The following is a 20447-nucleotide window of genomic DNA, read 5'->3' on the forward strand; positions in this document are numbered from 1 at the left end:
TGAAAGATAATGGTACAGTGGAGGGAGGGAGTCCACAAATAACGTTTTCGGGGCACGGATTGGAGGAGGGTGGTAGTGGAGTGAAGGAGTATACGTTTTCCGGCTATTGGGACGCACCCACTGAACTCTCACCAGCGATGGAGACAGGCATTCTGACGTCATATTTAAGCGTCTGTGTTTGAATCTGGTGCTCTGAGCCATCTGCAAAAGCGCAATTTAATACACAATTGGTAATTTATAAACAACCGAACAAATTTGGTGAAAGTACATTTTAAAAATTACGTGGACAGAGACGGAAGTATGGGTCCAGTTGAAGTAAGAATTTAAGAAAATACATTTACGTAGTTGGGTAACTTTGGTTGATTGTGGTACCGTTTGGAATTAAGTGAATTTTACGTTCCATTAATGTACATTACCTTGATTTAGTAGACGTTCTTATTCAGGTCGACTTACACTATGAGGTTGTGTGTGTCAGTATTAAGCGACCTTACTATTTAAAACAAGTTAATACTTTTATCCGCAAATGTATTATAACTTATTAGAAGTCAGTTATAACGCTGGTTCGCCTGTGCTTCATGATCTGTTATGATCTTACTAATTCAACGTGTATATGCCTGTGTTCTGGCTTTGAAGAATCAATCAATAATCTTTCCCCTATATTTATTCTAGCTTCTTCACATGTCCGTGTTCTCCCAGAGCTTCTCTCACTGTGGCCGCTTCTTAGCGGCAGGGAACAATTATGGGGAGATCGCTGTGTTCAGGTGAGCTTGCTGGGGTAGGTCGGCAAACGGCACCGCCTCAGCATTCGGGGAGAGTTGGCTTAGACTCTCAGCAAGGATATAACAAGTAAAACGGTTAACCTTAGCCATATTTCATAATGTTTACTTCCAACTGAAATAAGAATGCGTCTTCATAAAGGTGGTATGAAAATGTGACTTTCAAAAAATGACTGGTTACTTGCCCCAAGTAATGGGTATTGATCAAAGGGCAAGATGAGCCATGTGACCAACTGACCAATCCTCTGTTTCCAATGAAACATTTGGACATAATTAACAGTAATCTACTTTAAATTAAAAAAAAAAAGGAATAGCATATTCTCCTTTTCAAAACAGTTGTATTCATTTTCAATATTCACTTTCATATGCATTAACAGCATGAAACCAATCAGACAAAAGCTGCAACATTGCAATGGGCCCGATGAATTGTAGAACAGCAAACCTAGATACAAGGCTCAGGTGCCAAAGTAAACGCTATGTAGCTGTGTTCTTACCTACTTGCTCATCTTACCCCTCTCCCCAAATATGTATTATTACTACTGGTTTAGAAATCCCACAGTGGTCATATTCTGTAGCTGGGAGATTCAAATTCTTAAGTTTAGCATATGGAGCATGTGCTTGTTGGTGAAATGTTTTCATTGATGCTTTTTGACATTTTCACTGGTAATTTTTTTTTTTTTTCCCCCATTCCCTCTCTTGCAGTATGTCCTCTGCACTCAGTCCAGAGGCAACCAATATCAGCCAAAAACCCATCTTAACCTTCACTGGTCAGTCTCATTTATCATTTTGTGATAAATATGGTGCATACAACATGAATGTTTTTGAACTTTGGTTACATCTTTTTTTGTGCCTTGACTGCATTCTGTCTATATGGTAGAAGCACTGTAGGGTTAAAAGCGCATCATTAAATAATTTGTCAGCACGTATGTGGGCGGCACAGATGGCGCAGTGGGTAGCACTGCCGCCTCACAGCAAGGAGGTCCTGGGTTTGAATCCCGGTCAGCCGGGGCCCCTCTGTGTGGAGTTTGCATGTTCTCCCCGTGTTTGCGTGCGTTTCCTTCATGAATGAATGAATCAGCACGTATGTCCTCCGGTCATTGCCACTGAGTTTAGATGAGCACCAAATCAGATCTGTTTCATACAAACACAATAATTAATTGATCTATTGAAAACCCTAGCAAATTTTGAACATATCTACTGCTGATGATATTTCCTGTATAGCTGGTTTCATAGCTGTGTTTATGATAGGACTGTCTACCCACAAAGTGGCTGAGCTGAAATTGGGGTTTGGGTGGGATTGTGATGGCAGGACGCCTGCAGGCTGGAGTGGTGTGGAAGTGGAAGTGTGGTCTCTGAGTTGTGTGGGGAGTTGTGTAGTGACACGGTGACGGGGCCTCCCATTTGCCTCCGTCTTTAGTGCAGTGCTTAGCATGGGTGCCCTTCACCACAGTAAATGGTAAATGGTTGGCATTTATATAGCGCCTTTATCCAAAGCGCTGTACAATTGATGCTTCTCATTCACCCATTCATACACACACTCACACACCAATGGCGGTTGGCCATCATGCAAGGCACCGACCAGCTCGTCAGGAGCATTTGGGGGTTAGGTGTCTTGCTAAGGGACACTTCGACACAGCCCGGGCAGGGGATCGAACCGGCAACCCTCCGACTGCCAGACGACTGCTCTTACTGCCATGTCGCCCGTAGTGACCCAAGTTTGATTCTTGCTTGCTCCCTGCTCCATAACAATGATTTAGAATTTTGGAACGATGATTTTTCAATGATTACTGTTCACAACAATGTCTGGCAATAATATAAACTCAGTGGCCACTTTATTCGGTATTCGTTACATATATTTTCTCGACTTCTCGATCTTATGCCGCTGTAGCCCGTCCACTTGAAGGTTTGATGTGTTGTCTGTTCAGAGATGCTCTTCTGCTTACCACGTTATTTCAGTTACTGTCACCTTCCTGTCAGATTGAACCAGCCTGGCCCTTCTCCTCTGACCTCTCTCATTAGCAAGTCTTTCTCACTCACAGAACTGCTGCTCACTGGATGTTTGTATTTCACACCATTTTCTATAAAATCTAAATACTGTTACCATTCTGACCTTTGGTCTGAACAACAACGGAACCTCTTGACCATGTTTGCATACCTTTATGCACTGAGTTGCTTCCACGTGATTGTGATTCAATATTTGCATGAACAAGCAGTTGTCCAGGTCTATCAAATAAAAGTGGTCTGAGTGTATAATGCCACTTTTTGTTGTCACTACCATTGCTGATATAACCAGGTCGTAAGTATACTGTGGCCATTGCTGATATAACCAGGTCGTAAGTATACTGTGGCCATTGCTGATATAACCAGGTCGTAAGTATACTGTGGCTACAGGAAAGTCAGAAACCTTTCCTTTTTATCACCTTCCAATGTGAAGCTACCTGCTTATATTCACAGTATGTGTAAAACGCTGCATTGGTAATCTTCTGGGTTCATCCCACCAAACAGTGTGGTGTGGTGTATATTTCCATCACGGTGCATTATTGTTTATCTTTCAGCACACGAGGGTCCTGTGTTCTCCCTCCTGTCTACGGACACCCACCTCCTGAGCGCGGGGAATGGAGAGATCAGTGCTTGGAGCTGGGCAGAGCTGACCAAGAGGGTAAGAGACACAGGCACTTCCTGGATGGTGTCATTCATGCAGTCACTAGGCTCAAGGACATTTAATTCATTCGAAAGACGGTTGAGTACCAGTTTTGTTCAAGATGCGTGTCATTCACTCATGTTTGAAAACTGTGGTGTTTAACAGCAGTTATTCTGTGTTTTGGTGCCTCTTTCCTTGTAGAACACTAAATCTATTTGGACAAGAAGACCACAGTACAAGTGAGTCGGTTAAGTAATTTTATTGCACTGTCCTGTAATACCCAGGGTGTGTGTGTGTGTGTGTGTGTGAGAGTGTGAGAGTGTGAGAGTGTGAGAGTGTGAGAGTGAGAGAGTGAGAGAGTGAGAGAGTGTGAGAGTGAGAGAGTGAGAGTGTGAGAGTGAGAGAGTGAGAGAGTGAGAGAGTGAGAGAGTGAGAGAGTGAGAGAGTGAGTGAACTTACTTTTGCTTCCTCTTTCAGATCCAGTCTTGAGATTCCAGAGATAAATGCGATGATCATTAATCCAAGAGTAAGTGAAAGCAGCTTGTTTGTAAAGAGCACGGGGAACCGAGCCGTATCGTTCTCAAAAATCTAAAGAAATGCGTGCATTTTCACTTTCATACTTTTCTAGGGGGTCAAATTCAAGGTCGGAGTTCACAATGTGAGCGAGGTCTGGCGAAAAGGTTTTCAATGCAGTGTCCATTAAAACTACATTTCTATCCTGCTTTGACAGATTTTGTGGCCGCTGTCATTTTTATGGTGGAACCGCTGGTCCAAATGAATTTTTTTATTGACAAAAACACATTATACCTTGTATCTAGCAAAATCCCTGATGTAGGGTCAAACGTGTCCAGATTTTCCCTCTTATAATAGAATGCCCCAGCTGTAAGCTATCTTCTGAACTCATTGGCAGCCGGCCTTGTATTCTCTTTCATTCAATGTATCTGAAGGAACAAGAGACACAGTTGGATTATTTTTGGTTGAAAAGGTGTATTTTGGTCATATGCCTTCGTCGTCAGGCTTGTGCCATTTCTAAACTTTACTTTCTTGTATAACGATGGTGCCCTGCAAAGTAAAATGGGAACAAAGCAAGCTAAATGGGAATTTTTCAGCAATGTGAAGAAAGCACAGTTTGGCATTACTGTAAGAGTGTAGATGAAAATGTTTTGAATAAGGGTTAATGTTTTACACACGCACTGCTGTGCAGCCACTGTCATGGTGACAGTATTGATAGGTTCCCGGTTTTACTGAAGTCTTTTGACATTTTCTCAGAACAGACTACCCGAATGCTCTGTGACTGTCTCTCCCTTGCGAATTGTAATTAACTTGAATTCTCTTGAGAGAATTGTCTGTGTGTTCATCATAGTCCTGCATTGAGTCCATGGAGCAGGGCAAAGCATCCTAACTGTCCTTCTCTACAGCAGATTTGCTGCCTTTCTGTGACCATGTCCCGAATGGCTGATTCTCTCTTTTAGGACAACAGTTTGGTTGTAGGCGGGGGAGACAACAACATTCACGTCATGGACCTGGAGAGCGGAGTCTTTAAGGTAGAGGATGACTCATTTCATTCCTTTGACCGTATGATTGGCCACATTTGTTGACCGAGTGGTTACTACACTTGCCAGTTTCACAGACGCAGATTATGCTTAGTCCTGGACTAAATTGAGTCTTGTATGGACTATCTCCATTCAAAATGTGATTTGGTCTAAGACTAGGCTTAATCTGTGTCTCTGAAACTGGCCCATAGAGTTTCTATGGTGACTCATTGAGGGCAAGGTACTGAAATCAGAGAGCAGCAACACAGGGAGATCCACCTCGGAGGCCAATTTGTGCCTCGCTTAAATATTCTTATGCAGACCTGCACTGTTTTTACAATGGGTCACTGTGGGGAAAGATTCTTACCGTTAGCTGTTACTCTGTACTTTGAGTCCTTATTGGGTTCCCAACAGGTTGTTGTGTAGCCTAGATTGCTAGGTACGAAATGGACAGATACTTGGAAAAAATAAAAAGCCTTAGAAGTAAACTTACCCAGACGAGATGTTCAATTTCATTTTCATTTTTGTGCATTCACTGCCTCGGTTTCCATGTTAGCATAACGTGTTAGCTTAGCATAAAGTCTTGAGGCCTATAGGAGTCAGTAGCCTACCTCCTTCAAAGTGAAGAAATACACCTTACAGCAACTCCAAAGCTGTCTTATTTACATGAGGTATCGTGTATTTAAAATACACATGTGGGGGGGGGGGGGGGGTGGTAAAAATGAGAGACGTTGTTTCCGGGAAGTTAGATGGTTGGAACACACATGTATCCTCTTCCCCTGGTTGAGTGGAATTTAGCACATTTAGAGATTTCTACAGGGATAGACCCTGCACGTATAACACCATAAATTATTATTGTTGTTGTTTGCTCATGCATGACGATGATAATACTGTAATGCATGATATAGTGATAAATAAACATACTCGATGGACAACTGACCATTAGCTCCAGCAGGCCTTCATTCACAGTCACAGTCTCTTTGCTTTCCACTTCGACAGAGATGTCGAGCCTTCCCTTGACGGCAGCACTAAACGCCACTCCGTGCAGCAAAGACATTAGATTTCCATAGGCATAGGTTAGCAAGCCCCACATTTACACCACCAATCCTCATTTCATCACATATTAGGCATTTGGCAGACACCCTTATCCAGAGCGACGTACAATGAACCACCAGCTCAGAGGATTGGGCCTCCCTTCTTCCCCACTCAGCACCCAGAAGCAGTAGGTTCCTCATCTGTAAACTCAGGCTCAAACGGATAAGGTTCTGGATCGTTATCTGCCCAGAAGAAATCATCTTCATCCTCTCTTACAAAGTTGGCCATGATCAGAAGTAAAGTGTTAGCTAGCTAGCTAGTCACCCGAGTTCTGTTTACAAGTGAGTGTGTGCGCTTTGTGCTGGATCTGGCTCGACCTTCAGAAGACGCGCGGATCACTGCGCTCAACCAGCGGCAGACGGAAGAGCATACGTGTGTGTTCAGAGGTAATACTTCCAACTGTCTATAACTTCTCCAAAAACAACGTCTCTCACCTTTACCATTTCTTTCCCGCACGTGCATTTCAAATACGATACCTCAGTAAGCAGTCCGACTGCTTCAGAGTCACTAACCAAGCCAGCAGAAATGAAAATGAAATCTCAGAAGTCAGAAAAAAGGTATATGAAAAGGTAAATGTTGGTATATTCCTTTAACGCAAAAATTTATCTAGCCGTTGTTCAGCATCACAAATGCGCAGTGTCCTGAAATGGAATGTTAGGAACATGCGCATGACACCTCCCAGCCCCTCGTACGCCTAGGCTAAAGCGGAACAGGAGCTAATAGTTGAGATTTTTTCCTCAGGCCACATGTTCAGGAAGAAATCGTGGTCCTGCTGATATTTCATAGATGCATGTGCAGTTTGGACTTTCCCTTAACCCCCCCCCCCACGCCCCCCCTTATTTCTGTTTTGTTTGGTAGTCGGTGTTACAGGGTCATAGTGACTACATCCACTGCCTCAGCATCAGAGAGCGGGAGGGGGAGATCCTCTCTGGCGGTGAGGATGGAGCCGTCCGGATATGGGGTGAGAGCAGCCCCGGCCCTAGATTTCTGTGATTGGGGGGGCAGACAGACATTTGGGTCGGGGCACCTTTTTATTTAGGGCACTGTGTGTGCCATACACTTCCCAGGCTTTTTCCCCTCGTTTGCATATATTTGTGTGTGTGTGTGAATGTGTGTGCGTGCGTTTATCCTTGCGACCACACAAGTTTTGGGGGGGGGCACAGCAAAAATTTGGGGGGTCACGGCCCCCTCTGCCCCGATGTCCCGACTCAGCACTTTGTAATCATTTTTCACTTGTTTTCTCTTTGTTGTGCGATATCGTCATAATTAATGAAGGTCAATCTGTCCGTCTGTTTCCCTCCAGACTCCAGAACCGGACAAACTGTGCACTGCATAGAGGTCTATAAGTATGAGGTATGACTGGATGTGTTTCTGTCTCCCTTTAAGGTGTAAGAAAATATGTGTTTACAATGTTTGTAACTGAACATGTATCTGGGGGGCAGCCTGTAGCCGAGTGTCTAAGGTGCTTGTCTGGGACCTGGAAGGTTGGTGGTTCAAGCTCCAGTGTAGCCACGATAATATCAGTGTAGCTGCTGGGCCCTTGAGCAAGGCCCTTAGCCCTACATTGCTCCAGGGGGGAATGGCTGCTGCTTAGTCTAATCAACTGTAGGTCACTTTCTGTAAAAAGCGTCAGCTAAATCCGATGTCGAACACACACACACACATCCACCGGTTTAAAATTTACATTAACATTGCGCAGTTTGTCATTGAATCGTTATCAAATTGGAAAGTGACTATTCGTAACTCCATAAACTACCAGCATAACTTGTCTAATATTTCACAAATTATTAACCTAATTGTTTTGCCACGCTATTGCGAAACCGTGACTTTTGCTCAAAATGTACAAGTAGACTAGCGGCTAATTTTAAGGAAACTTTCCAAAACACCTACTCTAAGTTCAGATAGTTAAAGGGGTGGAGTGATACAATTTGTGAGTAGAAGGCTGGTTGTGTCATGCAGGGTAAAGTTGATGTTCCTGACGAGTACAGCTGTGATATTAATGAAGTGCTCAAATAAACCTTGGCATTAATGTCCCTCTAGGACTGCGCAAGGCCTCAGTATGGGAAGTGGATCAGCTGTCTCACCACCGATTCAGAGTGGATGGTAAGTGGCGACAGGGGGGAGGTTTTTCACGTGACAACAAGAGATGTCTGTTTTGGGAAAGGAAAAATGTCCACCATCCATAATAAACATGCACACCATTATTCGCACACATTGTTATCAGTATCTTTTTTTTTTTGTCCTCTCTCTGGTTGTTTGCTGGTTTGTTTTATTTTGTTTGTTTGGTTCTGTTCTGTCTTGAATGTCTGATTATTTCGTGTTGTTTAACACCATGTTTAACGCGGCACGGATGGTGCAGTGGGTAGCACTGCCGCCTCACAGCAAGGAGGTCCTGGGTTCGAATCCCCGTCGGCCGGGGCCTCTCTGTGCGGAGTTTGCATGTTCTCCCCGTGTCTGCGTGGGTTTCCTCCGGGTACTCCGGTTTCCTCCCACAGTCCAAAGACATGCAGGTTAGGCTGATTGGAGAGTCTAAATTGCCCGTAGGCATGAGTGTGTGAGTGAATGGTGCGTGTGCCCTGCGATGGACTGGCGACCTGTCCAGGGTGTATTCCTGCCTTTCGCCCAATGTATGCTGGGATAGGCTCCAGCCCCCCTGCGACCCTGATCAGGATAAGCGGGTTCAGATAATGGATGGATGGATGGAACACCATGTTTAACACTTCTATTGCACAGTAAAAAAAAAAAATTTTAAAGGAAAGGAGCAGTGGAATGGAGATGTAGGAGGTGGTAGTGGTTTGTGCAGGTTGGAAGGAAAGGAGCAGTGGAATGGAGATGTAGGAGGTGGTAGTGGTTTGTGCAGGTTGGAAGGAAAGGAGCAGTGGAATGGAGATGTGGAGGGGGGTAGTGGTTTGTGGAGGTGGAATTACGCTGTGTCCCTGCACTGCGCTGTCAGTCTCTGATGTTCTCTTCCTCCAACTGTGTAGCTGTGTGGAGGGGGCCCGGCCCTGTCGCTATGGCACCTGCGCACCCTCTCGCCCACTTCCGTGTTCCCGCTTTCTGGCTGTCAGCGACAAGCAGCTTTCTACCAGGACCTGGTGAGTCTGGCACTTTCCTGCACTTCCTGTAGTTATCCATAGTTTTTGTAGTTATCTGTAGTTCCTGCAGTTATTTGTAGTTCTTTTTGTTATCTGTAGTTCCTGTAGTTATTTGTAGTTTTTGCAGTTATCAGTCGTTTTTGTACTTATCTATAGTTCCTGTAGTTATTCATATTTTATTTTTGTAGTTATCCACAGTACACACAGCAAAGGAGTGTGTGATTTTTTGCTTTTTAATGTTTATGTTCCACTAGTCTGCACCTCTGAAACTTTTGTGCTTGGTATATATGTTCTCCACAGTTCCTGCAATTATTGGTAGTTTTTGTTATCTGTAGTTACGGATAGTTTTTTGTAGTTATCTATAGTTCCTGTAGTTATTCATGTTTGTAGTTATTTGTAGTTCCTGTAGTTATTGGTAGTCATTTGTAGTTGTTGTAGTTATCTGTAGTTCCCGCAGTTATCAATAGTTTCTGTAGTTGACCCTCAATTCATCCATCTTGACAAGAAGCATACTGGAGTACAAGAGTACTCTTATTACCCTCCTCCCTGTATTTGCGAATATACCTTGTGTCGAACAATGCTGGTTTGGATCAGAAAGTCAGCCTACAAGATGTTTTTAAACATTTTCAGAATATTTTTTCAGTGTGAATTACTGAGATTTAAACCATGTTCTATAAGCTGATGTTCTATGAGCTTCATGGTCCAGAGAGTCCAGAGTTAAAGACAAAATGGATGCATTCAACCAACTTACTCTAAACTCACTGTTACAAAAACTGAATTTATTTCTTCGACCTTCATTTTGATGTAGACTGCTTAGTTTTTACTTGGAAACATTTTTTTTTTTGTTATGAACCTTTTTCTAAACTTTGTGATTATTCCTGCTCTGATTCTCTGTAGATCTTGTCAGTTGGAGAGGGGAACTTTGTGTCTCACTGTCTCATGGGTGGGGAGGTGAAGTCTCTAATTCCATGCACACCGCCATCACTCAATACGCTGACTATCAACACCAACAGTACTGAGCACAGGGTGAGTTGCATGGATCACCATTAGAACTCCTGTGTTAATGCTAACAGGCAACTATGATCATTACAAATTATCATGGCTGTTAACATACACTTATGAATATAACCATATCAGGGGTATTTGAAGTCAGACTACGATGACGTAATCTGTATACTATGAAGTAAAATTGGAGTTTGCAGTGATAAGATGTGATCGTGGCGTGGGGAGTTGAGGACAGACTGTAATAACCCCTCCTAAAATGTGTTGTTCCAGGTGCTGACAGTGGGGGGCAGCAGCGACCAGATAGACGTTTTCACCAATCTGTCTTACAGAGCATTCTCCCTTTCTTTCTAAAAGGCTACAACCCAAGTCTGTACACACACCCCACCCAGACACATTCTCTCAGACTGTGGTAACTGACTATTCGACAAGAATTCAGGGACATGTTTTTTTATATATATATAATAAAGTACCCTTTTCCCTTTAATTCGTTTGTTATTTTTGACTTGCTTTGAAAACGCATGTGTTGTGGTGTCATGGAAGTTGTTCAGAAGGGGGTAAGCTATGTTAAATTGTCAACATACTTTAAAGCATCCTGAGACCCTGCGTCCTCAAATGAGGACATTATATTTTGGCTTCCCTGAGCTCTCTAAAGTATTTCTCTGAACATAAGGGAATAAATGAAATATATTTCAGAAAATATTTTCCCTGCAACATATTTTTGTCACCCAAGACACTTGTATTACGTAAAAAAATGTTTTCATACTGTTGCTTTTTGTCTTCTGGGTCTCAGGAGGTTAAAGCATTCTCAATTTGAAAAGCCATTATTTGCGTTCAAATGTATCGGTCATGTATTAAACAAAATTTCACCATAATCTTAATACATAATCTGTAAAACAGACAATATTAGTCAAAGCAGATCATTTCCCGTAGTACTGATTACTAAATAGTGAGGAGCTGTCATTTAGAACAAAACAAGACGCGTTAGAAACTTTGATTACATGGATTTTACCGAACGCTTTCAGAGACTAACGGAGAAAGCAGAAGTATTGTTCTTGTTTTTCCACGGAAAAGAGTCATACCAGCTGCAACAAGGAAGGAGGAATAGGGAGTGAAATGCGAATGGAGGGAGGGATCTGGAGAGAGAGGCACATGATTACCCAAGCGAAGTGACTCGATTTTCAGGTGTGGCCTAAGGCGGCGGTCCCCCACCCTCAGGCAGCCCAAAGACCACGAACTTTCCTGATCAACTTCTCCGGGAGTCGTCTTCACCGGCCAAGCGATGCTATCTATTTGAGACGGACTCTCGAAGTAGTTTTTCTCCATTTAAATTGCCGTTTTATTGATCACCTCACAGCAGGTCGTTTAAAAACTACTGTTTAACAAACGTGGGAAGTGCACAGAAAGACCAAGAAAACTATTGTTTGCTGGGCTAAGTTAGCTAGTTGGCTAACGTATTGCTAAATATGAACTATCGTTAGCTGAACCTAGCCAACTTGGCTTTCCTTGCTGTGTGAGCTATCTACGAACAGGCGGGTTGCTGTTTGGTCTTTATCAGATCAGAACTTCGTCAAACCTGGCTAAGTGAATCTTATTTCATGGTAAGTTATTTGTGGTTATTATTTGCAATTGGCATACTTTTGTGGACAATTTCATGTAGCTAGCTAATACTAGTTAGCTACAACCAGGATGGGCTAAGTTAAAAGAATAGCGAAAATATATTTTGCTAGCAAGTTTGAGGTACCAGCACCAGTAAAACAGTGTTATTGTATAGATAATAAAAGTATAATTTGCTTACTTCCCCACGGGTGTGCTGTCGTGACTCATCTGCACAGCGTTACGCTACCTTGCTAATTGTGCTAGCTAGTTTGCAATGCTAGCTCCGGTACGCAAGCTTGGCAGTTAGCTTTTGCTATCTGTTCTGCTAATGAGTTGTTTCAAGCTTAATATAATTGGTTTTTGTCGTTACTGTTGTTAAACTTCGCTATTTAGCCCGCTGTAGCTAACTGGTTAGACTATCTACTTGTAGCATGTTTCAGATGGCCAGGTACGTCACTATCAATTCACAGCATAGGTTGCTAATGTAATAGCTAACGTTACATGAATATAGTATGGGATTTCCTGGTACACCTCCCAGTGTTAGCTTTGTGTTGTGTAAATATACCGGTTGTAACGGCTGTTTGTTTCGTCAACAGCGTCAGTTGCAAATTTCTAAGTTACATTGCCTATTCTTCGTTCAGGAACTCAGGATCCTTTCCTGTTTTTGTGGAAACTGCAATTCGCCGTATGGTCTATAGTTACAGTGACGCTGGATTAGACAGGGTCCAGTCAGGCATGTAATTGCTTGAGTCTTCTGCCTAAAACGCTACAGTGAGTGCTGTACTAAGTCACTGCAACATCTTCTGCAGAACAGTCAATGTTTGTAACCTTTCACCCTTTTTCACTCTATATTGTCTGTCAGTCTTGGGTGTGACTTAGGTGTCAAAATCGAAAGGAGAAGCAAATTAAGAACCTGTTCGATGCGCAGTTACATTTAGTGGCACGACATTTGTGTTGAAAGAGAAAGAGAACGACACAAGCAGATACATTTGTGGGAAATAGTATATAGAAGTTGCCTACCTTACCAACTAGTCACAAATTGCTAATGCAGTTATTGAAAAGCAACTACATGGTGCCTCGTTTTTGTGTGCCATAACCATGTTGTTTTCTCATTTCAGGTTAGGTCTGAAATGAAGGAACCACCTGGATGCAGGTATGGAAGACCAAAGTGAAGGACTGATAAACTAAAACTAAAATAAATAAATAAAAAGACAGATATCTGTCTGGACTGACAGATATTACAGTGTTCAGTTCAGGGATTATTTCACCATTAATGCGTTTATGCTTTCCATTGTATTTGCATGGAAAGGTAGACATCTTGCAAATTATAAAGTAGCTCAGATTACAGTGTGGCGAGTGCAATCGCAAGACCTGTTGTTCATGGGATTAATTCACTAAATGTTCCATGAAATATGCACGTATATTTCCACGCTTAAATGCACTCCAGTATTCCAAATCTTTTTTTCAAGTGTATTACCAGTTGAATAAAGGCACTAAATTGCCCTTGGCAGTTCAGTCAAAGAAAACGGGCACTGGGTAGGCTGGTTGGAACCTCATTTTGGGAAGATGATGATAATGCTACATAAACTGATGGACGTACAACTGGAACAAATGTGAATTGCCTGAACCACACCTTACTGGGATTTCTGTTCTGGAGCTCCTGGGACCAACCTTCACTCAACATACAACTGAAAAGAAAGTGAAATTGAATGACAAGGATACGCTTCAGCAACTGAAACCACAAGGCAAGACAAACAGGCAACCGGAGGTTAAACATGAATTAGGTGCTGTATAATCGGGCAGGAGACAGAATATTGGAATTACGTTGGACATGCCACAATCTACTGGACTGCGGTGGAAATGAAATATTCCATTATACTGAACTGGGAATTAAACCTTCTTAACTGGAAATAAAGAACCTGGGAGACTCCAACCCTGGAATTGCCTGCTGTGATTAAAACAGTTTTTGACTGGAATACATAAGGAAATGGCGGGGAAAGACTACAACCATCTCTTCAAACTGCTCATCATTGGAGACTCAAGTCAGTGAAAATTTAAAGCCTCTTCATATAACTACCCCCACCCCCACCCCTCCGCTGTCGCTGTCAATTCCTTTCCATGTCTTTATTTTATTTCTCCATTTGAGTGATGTGGCTTTGAGCAGTTTCAGTTCGTCATTGGTAACTGAATTGGTGCAGATGCAACATTACGCCTACCCGGTAACGTTTGTGCATTTGTGTTTGATCGCTGTCTGACGTCAGTTTTTTTTTTATCTTGCACAGATGTGGGGAAAAGCAGTCTGCTGCTTCGATTCGCTGACAATTCTTTTTCAGGTGAGTTTTACCGGTATCCTTCTATTCAACCTGCATGAAATTCTATGGTGGTGGCTTTAATAATGAATCATTTCTGTCGTGTAGTGAAATGTCTTGATTTGACACAAGTCTTTATCTGGAGTCACTGAAAACATCCACTGACGCAAGTGCAGAATGTGTGTGTGGAGTGTTCGGGGAAAATGCCCTTTTTAACATTTCACAGGTGAGCATCGTCTGATGAAACAGATCCCAGTAAAAACCATGATAGCTATACTTCAATTAACTTTTCGTATTTATTTGCAAAAAAATTACAGAAAGTGAGAGCTTACTGGTTTTCTGATTTGAATCAGACACAGTAAGACTCTTATACACACTTTTCCAGAAGGGGGGGGGGCTTCACCAAAACAAAAAGACATGAAGCTGGCCACTAACATTTATCAGTATTTTGTCTTCTGAATACCCCTTATTTACCTTGCTGTAAGACCGGGATGTGCTAGCTACCCCCTTCCAGGAGAAGCAGAGATATTAAGGTCAAAGGCTGTCTGTCTGCTGGGAGAGAGACAGAGAAAGACTCCTAGTAAGCACGTAATTCAGAAAGCGGTCTAATCGTATTAAGGATTAAAAATAAAAGGTTATTTTTAACCACATGATTGTCTTCATGTTAACACAAATTGTCAATTAAGAAAATTACCCGTACAGGAGGTTGTCTACTCTCGATTTAAATGGCCTTTTCAGTTTAAATGGTGTGGTGATGGGGTAGGAGAAAGAGGTGCAGAAGAAGTGTGGAGAGGGTTTTATGGAATCTCTCCATGCGTTTGTCTGCTAAATTGCATTCCCTTCCCAAACATTGTTACGAAGAGCTACTTGTGGACAAAAGTGGAGAACAACAGTGTCTGTCTATAGAACACAAGTGTGACATCATCACAAAAGCCTGCATGTACACTTAAAAACCATAAAACCAACCAAACTATTGCTGCATGTGGTTTTGTTGACGTTCTCCCTCCATGATGTTTCGAACAGGCAGCTACATCACGACGATCGGAGTGGACTTTAAGATCCGCACGGTGGATATCGATGGGGAGAGAGTCAAGCTGCAGATCTGGGACACCGCAGGACAGGAGAGATTCAGAACCATCACCTCCACGTAATTCACACACAGATACAATGCCACTGAAAATAAGCCACATGCCCAGTAGTGTCTGTGTTAGTTAAGCCTGATTTATACTTCTGCGTCCAATCTATGCAGAGGCTACGTTCCCAACGGCATAGGCTATGATGCGTAGTTACATTTCTGGGGTGGTGCACATCAGCCTCTGCGTTGATTTGATGCAGAAGTATAAATCAGGTGTCAATTAGAACTGCATAGAGGGCGGGAGCTGTGAGCAGGTGTTTAAAGAAACGGGTGTACGAAGTTGGCGTGAGCTCTGTAGCATCCTGGTGGGAACTGTGATACGTAGGGCCTGTAGGAACAGATAGGAACAGATAGGATCTTTAATAAGAGTCCGGTGTAAACAAAGTGGATACCACTGTGGAAAAAATTCTTAACGAGCGCTATTATTAGATGGGTAGTTTTATGTGATTGTTAATCATTCGTTTTTCTGAGCCATGTATATACAAACTGACATGCACACTGGCTATGGAAGATTAACTGCATAACTTAATGTAATGCAGTTAATGCACATAATCAAAGTTTGATCTCTCTCTCTCTCAGGTATTATAGGAACACCCATGGTGTAATCATTGTATATGATGTCACAAATCAAGAATCATTCATTAATGTGAAGCGATGGCTGAACGAGATATCCCAGAACTGTGACAACGTGTGTAAGATTCTAGGTGTGTATTCTCTTCCCGACACTACCCTTCACCTGGCCAGTAATGTCAGATTTTCTCGCTCAAATAGCCGACAATACCGAATAATGAACCTTTCTTCATTACCATGTCTTTGAAGTTGGCAACAAGAACGACGACCCTACCAAAAAGCAGGTGGAGACCATGGATGCCCAGCGTTTCGGGGAATCGGTGGGCGTGAGAGTCTTTGAAACAAGTGCCAAGGAAAACATTAATGTGGAAGAGGTGAGTGAAAGATAGCATTCATGAATACTTGTCACACAGGTGAACTTTGTGTTCACATCAGATATTAGAGGAAAGAAAAGCAGACCCCAATTATAACTAATTGTAAGTGAATTATCGAATCACAGTTTGAGCCAAACTGATAACGGTCCTCGTTCAAAAAAAACTCTTCGGAAATTCTTCTTACTTGTGATCTCATGAAAAGTTCCTACAAAACATGCAGACCTTCGATGTTGTGCGTATCCTAGGGGCATCAGAGGATGAAAGCCAATTGTTCGTAAATTGAATGGGCGTGCCTGTTCATGTTGATTTGCACAAGGAAACAGCGTAGCGATCCCTTAAAAGGCCAATGGCAGGCCCATGTGCAAACATCAACCATTTGTCACCTCTTATGTATGGTCCCTATAGCATAATAAAATCATGAGGATACACTTGTAGTCTGCAGCTGTAGCCGGTACACATGTCAGATAAGATGTGATTGAGTTAATTAAACAATTAAGACCAACCATTTACCATTTACCATTTTCAATCATCATATGTCCTCATTATCAATAAGCAAAATGAATTGCATGCATTCCCAACAAAGTTATTATCGTGAAACAAAACTTGCATGAGGAAAAATAAATATTGTACTGAAATAAAAATAAAAACTAAAACTAATACCAAACTTGTAGTTCAGCATATTTATTAGCATATTAATATGTAGATATTAATTGTAAACGCATGTCTGTAACTGCTTAATATGAACACCCAAACGTGTTCGTGGAAACATTCGTGAGCAGTTAGCAATGGTAAACGAGGCCCAACGAGGGGCTGAATGCAGATGGAGCTGGGTGGAGGTGCTTTGCAGATGGAGCTGGGTGGAGGGGCTTTGCAGATGGAGCTGGGTGGAGGGGCTTTGCAGATGGAGCCACCATAATAACCTTTTCCCCTTCCCTAAGCTTCCTGAGACATGCAGCATATTCACACACTGCACAATACATCAGCAACCTGTCTGCAAATGACTGCTAGTAGCAAACAAATGCTGACTAAATTCTAAAAAACAAATGACATTACAGACTAAATAGATAAGTCATAAAGAATGTATGTGTGTGTATTGAAGAGACATTGGAATCTATTGAACGCGAGGGTAGAAGGATTCATGGACTGGACTGTCGGGTAAAAGCAAAGTAAGAGTGGTTCCAGCAGTATCTGTGCAGTTAACTGTGCAGCTTCAGTGAGGGAAATGTTGAAAGTGTCACTTCTGTTTGCTGATGGCTGTGTGGCTTCCCACTAGCAGGGAGTGCCCAGCTGAATCGAAACTGCTTCTGGAAATCTTCTCAAATAAAAGCATCGCATCACTGTGTCAAGCAACTTCTCAATATACACTCACCGAGCACTTTATTAGGAGTATTTTTACTTTATTACACCTACTTATTCATGCAGTTATCTAATCAGCCAATCGCGTGGCAGCAGTGCAATGCATACAATCATGTAGATACGGGTCAGTAGCTTCAGTTAATATTCACATCAACCATCAGAATGGGGAAAAAATGTGATCTAAGTGACTGGCTGTGGAATGATTGTTGTTGGCAGACAGGGACCTGCTGATCTCCTGGGATTTTCACGCACACTAATCTCTAGAGTTTGTAAAGAATGGTGCCAAAAAAAAAAGAAATCGAGTGAGCAGCAGTTCTGCAGACAGAAACATTGTGTTAATGAGAGACGTCAGAGGTGAATGGAAGGTGACAGGAAGGTGACCGTAACAAATAACCACACATTACAACAGTGGTACAGTTGTGTTCAAATAAATAGCAGTGCGTTAAAAAAAGTGAATAAAGTGCAAATATTTTTCAGTATTTCAAATGAAAATATTTTTCAAATCAAAGCATTAGCAAGTTTTATTAAGTCTGCGTTATTCTTTTACTGGAAGCAAAGAAAATTTATATTAATCTGTTCAAAAATGGCAGTGTTGACATTTTTCTCTTCAAACTCTCTTCAAACTGTATAAACTGAAGAAATCTTTCAAGATTTAACTTCACTTTAAATTACTGAACTAATATTTAGTTGCATAACCATTGTTTTTGATAACTGCTGCGCATCTGTGTTGCATTGAGTCAACCAACCTCTGGCACCTAGAAACAGGTATTTCAAATTTTAACCGATTTTTCAACAATAGTGCTTTATGGGGGCTTCTTGCTGGTAGCTTAGCTTCGATCAAACGGGTAATTGTAGATCATCTTTGATCTTTCTGGAGCTGATGAATAGCTGAATCTTTGCCATTCTGACTATTCTTCAGTCCGTTTTAACAGTAGTTTTTCATTTTTTTTCCTCTTGTTTCGGGTTTTTGTTACCACTTTAAAGCACTTGAGATCATTTTAGCTGAGCATCCTATAATTTGCTGCACTTCTTTATACATTTTCCCCTCTCCAATTGACTTTTTAATCAAATTATGTTGTTCCTCCGAACAATGTTTGGAACGGCCAATTTCACTTAGCAATTCAGAAGGAAATATATTTTATAACAATGTGTGAAACATTTGCTTCCCTTCCTTAATAAAGGACAATTAATGACACCAGTTTTTTCGCAGAATGAATGAATTCTCTAATTAAACTCCACACTGGTATTATTTTGAACACGCTCCTTTCAATGAATGAGTCAATTACTCACAACAAGCCGCGTTCATGCCATGACGGTTGGGTCTTGTTCTTCTATTACACTACTACATCTACAAGTAAAGTATTTGCCATGCAGAAATATCACTACTACTAATAACAGTGGTTCATCAGGTTACTGATGTTGTACTGCTATTTTCTTGAACACAACTGAATGCAGAAGAGCATCTCTGAACACACAACGCATCATAACTCTAAGTGGATAGGCTACAGCAGTAGAAATCGAAAAATTGTATAAATACCTAATAAAGTGCTCACTGAGTTTCATTCTAAACAAGAATTTGTCATTGTACTTTCATCATGTCATTTGGCTCATTTGATACCTCGGACCCTTGATGACTTAAAGCCATTTAGCCAACAAATGTGCTCCATACTCTATCAGCACATGAACACACGGCTGCACATGCATACACACGAACACACGCACACAACTGCACACACACACACACACGACTGCATACACATGACTGCACACACATGACTGCACACACGCACATGACTGCACACACATGCGCACACACACACACACACACACACACACACACACACACACACACACACACTCACACACACACATGACTGCATACACATACATACACACACAACTTCACACAGATGCGTGCACACACATGCACGCACACACATGCGCACACACACACACACATGACTGCACACACACACACATGACTGCACACACATGCACGCACACACATGCGCACACACACATGGGCACACACACACACACGCACACGCACACACACGACTGCATACACATACATACACACACACGACTTCACACAGATGCGCGCACACACATGACTGCACACACACACACACACACACACACACATGCACGCACACACATGCGCACACACACATGCGCACACACACACACACACACACACACACACACACACACACACACACGCACACGCACGTTGCTGTACATGTCCTGACCGTATTTGACGTTCTCCTCAGATGTTCATGTCCTTCACGCACATGGTCCTGCGGGCGAAGAAGGTGAGCCAGAGCCGCGCGGAGCGGGAGCGGGAGAGGGAGAAGGACACCGTGCACATCAACTCGCACCGCGACCGCGACCGCAGGAAGAGGGGCAAGAAGTGCTGCTGAGAGTACTCTAGTGCCCATTCACACTGACTCCATTCAATCCCATATTAACCCTAACATTGCACTGAGATGGTGTGGGCGTGGGCGTGGGTGTGGGGGGGTGCAGAACCACTGTTATGTGCCGAAATCTTTTCCTTTTTTTGTTATTTTTTTTATTGTTGGGGTTTCATTTGTTTTACCGTTCAAAGGGAAGGGGTGGGGATGCGCTGCATATTCTCGTCTTTACGGTTGTGGGAGCTGCGAGTTTCATCAATTAAAACATGAATTAGGAAAGACTAACGTGTCCGAGTGGTTTAACCATGAACAGTGTGTGAAATGTTCATTTTATTTTAATAAAGAAAATGCAATAGCAGAAACAAATTCAAATAAACAGTAACCGCAATAAAGTTGGGAGTGTGGCATTTATTTTGCATATTGCATTTTGTTGTCTGCTGTTCAGAAGGGTTGAGTGTGATGTGGCTCCTTGTGGATGCTCAAAGCATGCCCTCATGCAAATCTGGCCCCTTTTGTTTTTTTTAACCCAGGTAATTCACTGAACAGTTA

At 42.3% G+C, this 20447-nt stretch overlaps 2 protein-coding genes across 2 annotated transcripts; both read left to right on the top strand.

The window, feature by feature from the left end:
* Window positions 1-107: 107 nt before the first annotated feature.
* thoc6 (THO complex 6) lies at window positions 108-10628 on the top strand. Its single transcript, XM_061225322.1, has 13 exons — window positions 108-315; window positions 670-761; window positions 1479-1543; window positions 3332-3435; window positions 3619-3656; window positions 3895-3943; window positions 4890-4961; window positions 6903-7005; window positions 7348-7397; window positions 8085-8147; window positions 9029-9139; window positions 10037-10165; window positions 10415-10628. The coding sequence occupies exons 1-13, from the start codon at window positions 301-303 to the stop codon at window positions 10493-10495; spliced, it is 972 nt and encodes a 323-aa protein (XP_061081306.1). The 5' UTR covers window positions 108-300; the 3' UTR covers window positions 10496-10628.
* Window positions 10629-11268: 640 nt separating this feature from the next.
* Window positions 11269-20290, top strand: si:dkey-16l2.16 (ras-related protein Rab-35). The gene is made up of 7 exons (XM_061225342.1): window positions 11269-11742; window positions 12859-13782; window positions 14023-14073; window positions 15073-15196; window positions 15764-15888; window positions 16004-16128; window positions 19758-20290. The coding sequence occupies exons 2-7, from the start codon at window positions 13728-13730 to the stop codon at window positions 19905-19907; spliced, it is 630 nt and encodes a 209-aa protein (XP_061081326.1). The 5' UTR covers window positions 11269-11742; window positions 12859-13727; the 3' UTR covers window positions 19908-20290.
* Window positions 20291-20447: the final 157 nt, after the last annotated feature.

Source organism: Conger conger, chromosome 16, assembly GCF_963514075.1.
Source record: "Conger conger chromosome 16, fConCon1.1, whole genome shotgun sequence".
Lineage (NCBI taxonomy): Eukaryota > Metazoa > Chordata > Actinopteri > Anguilliformes > Congridae > Conger > Conger conger.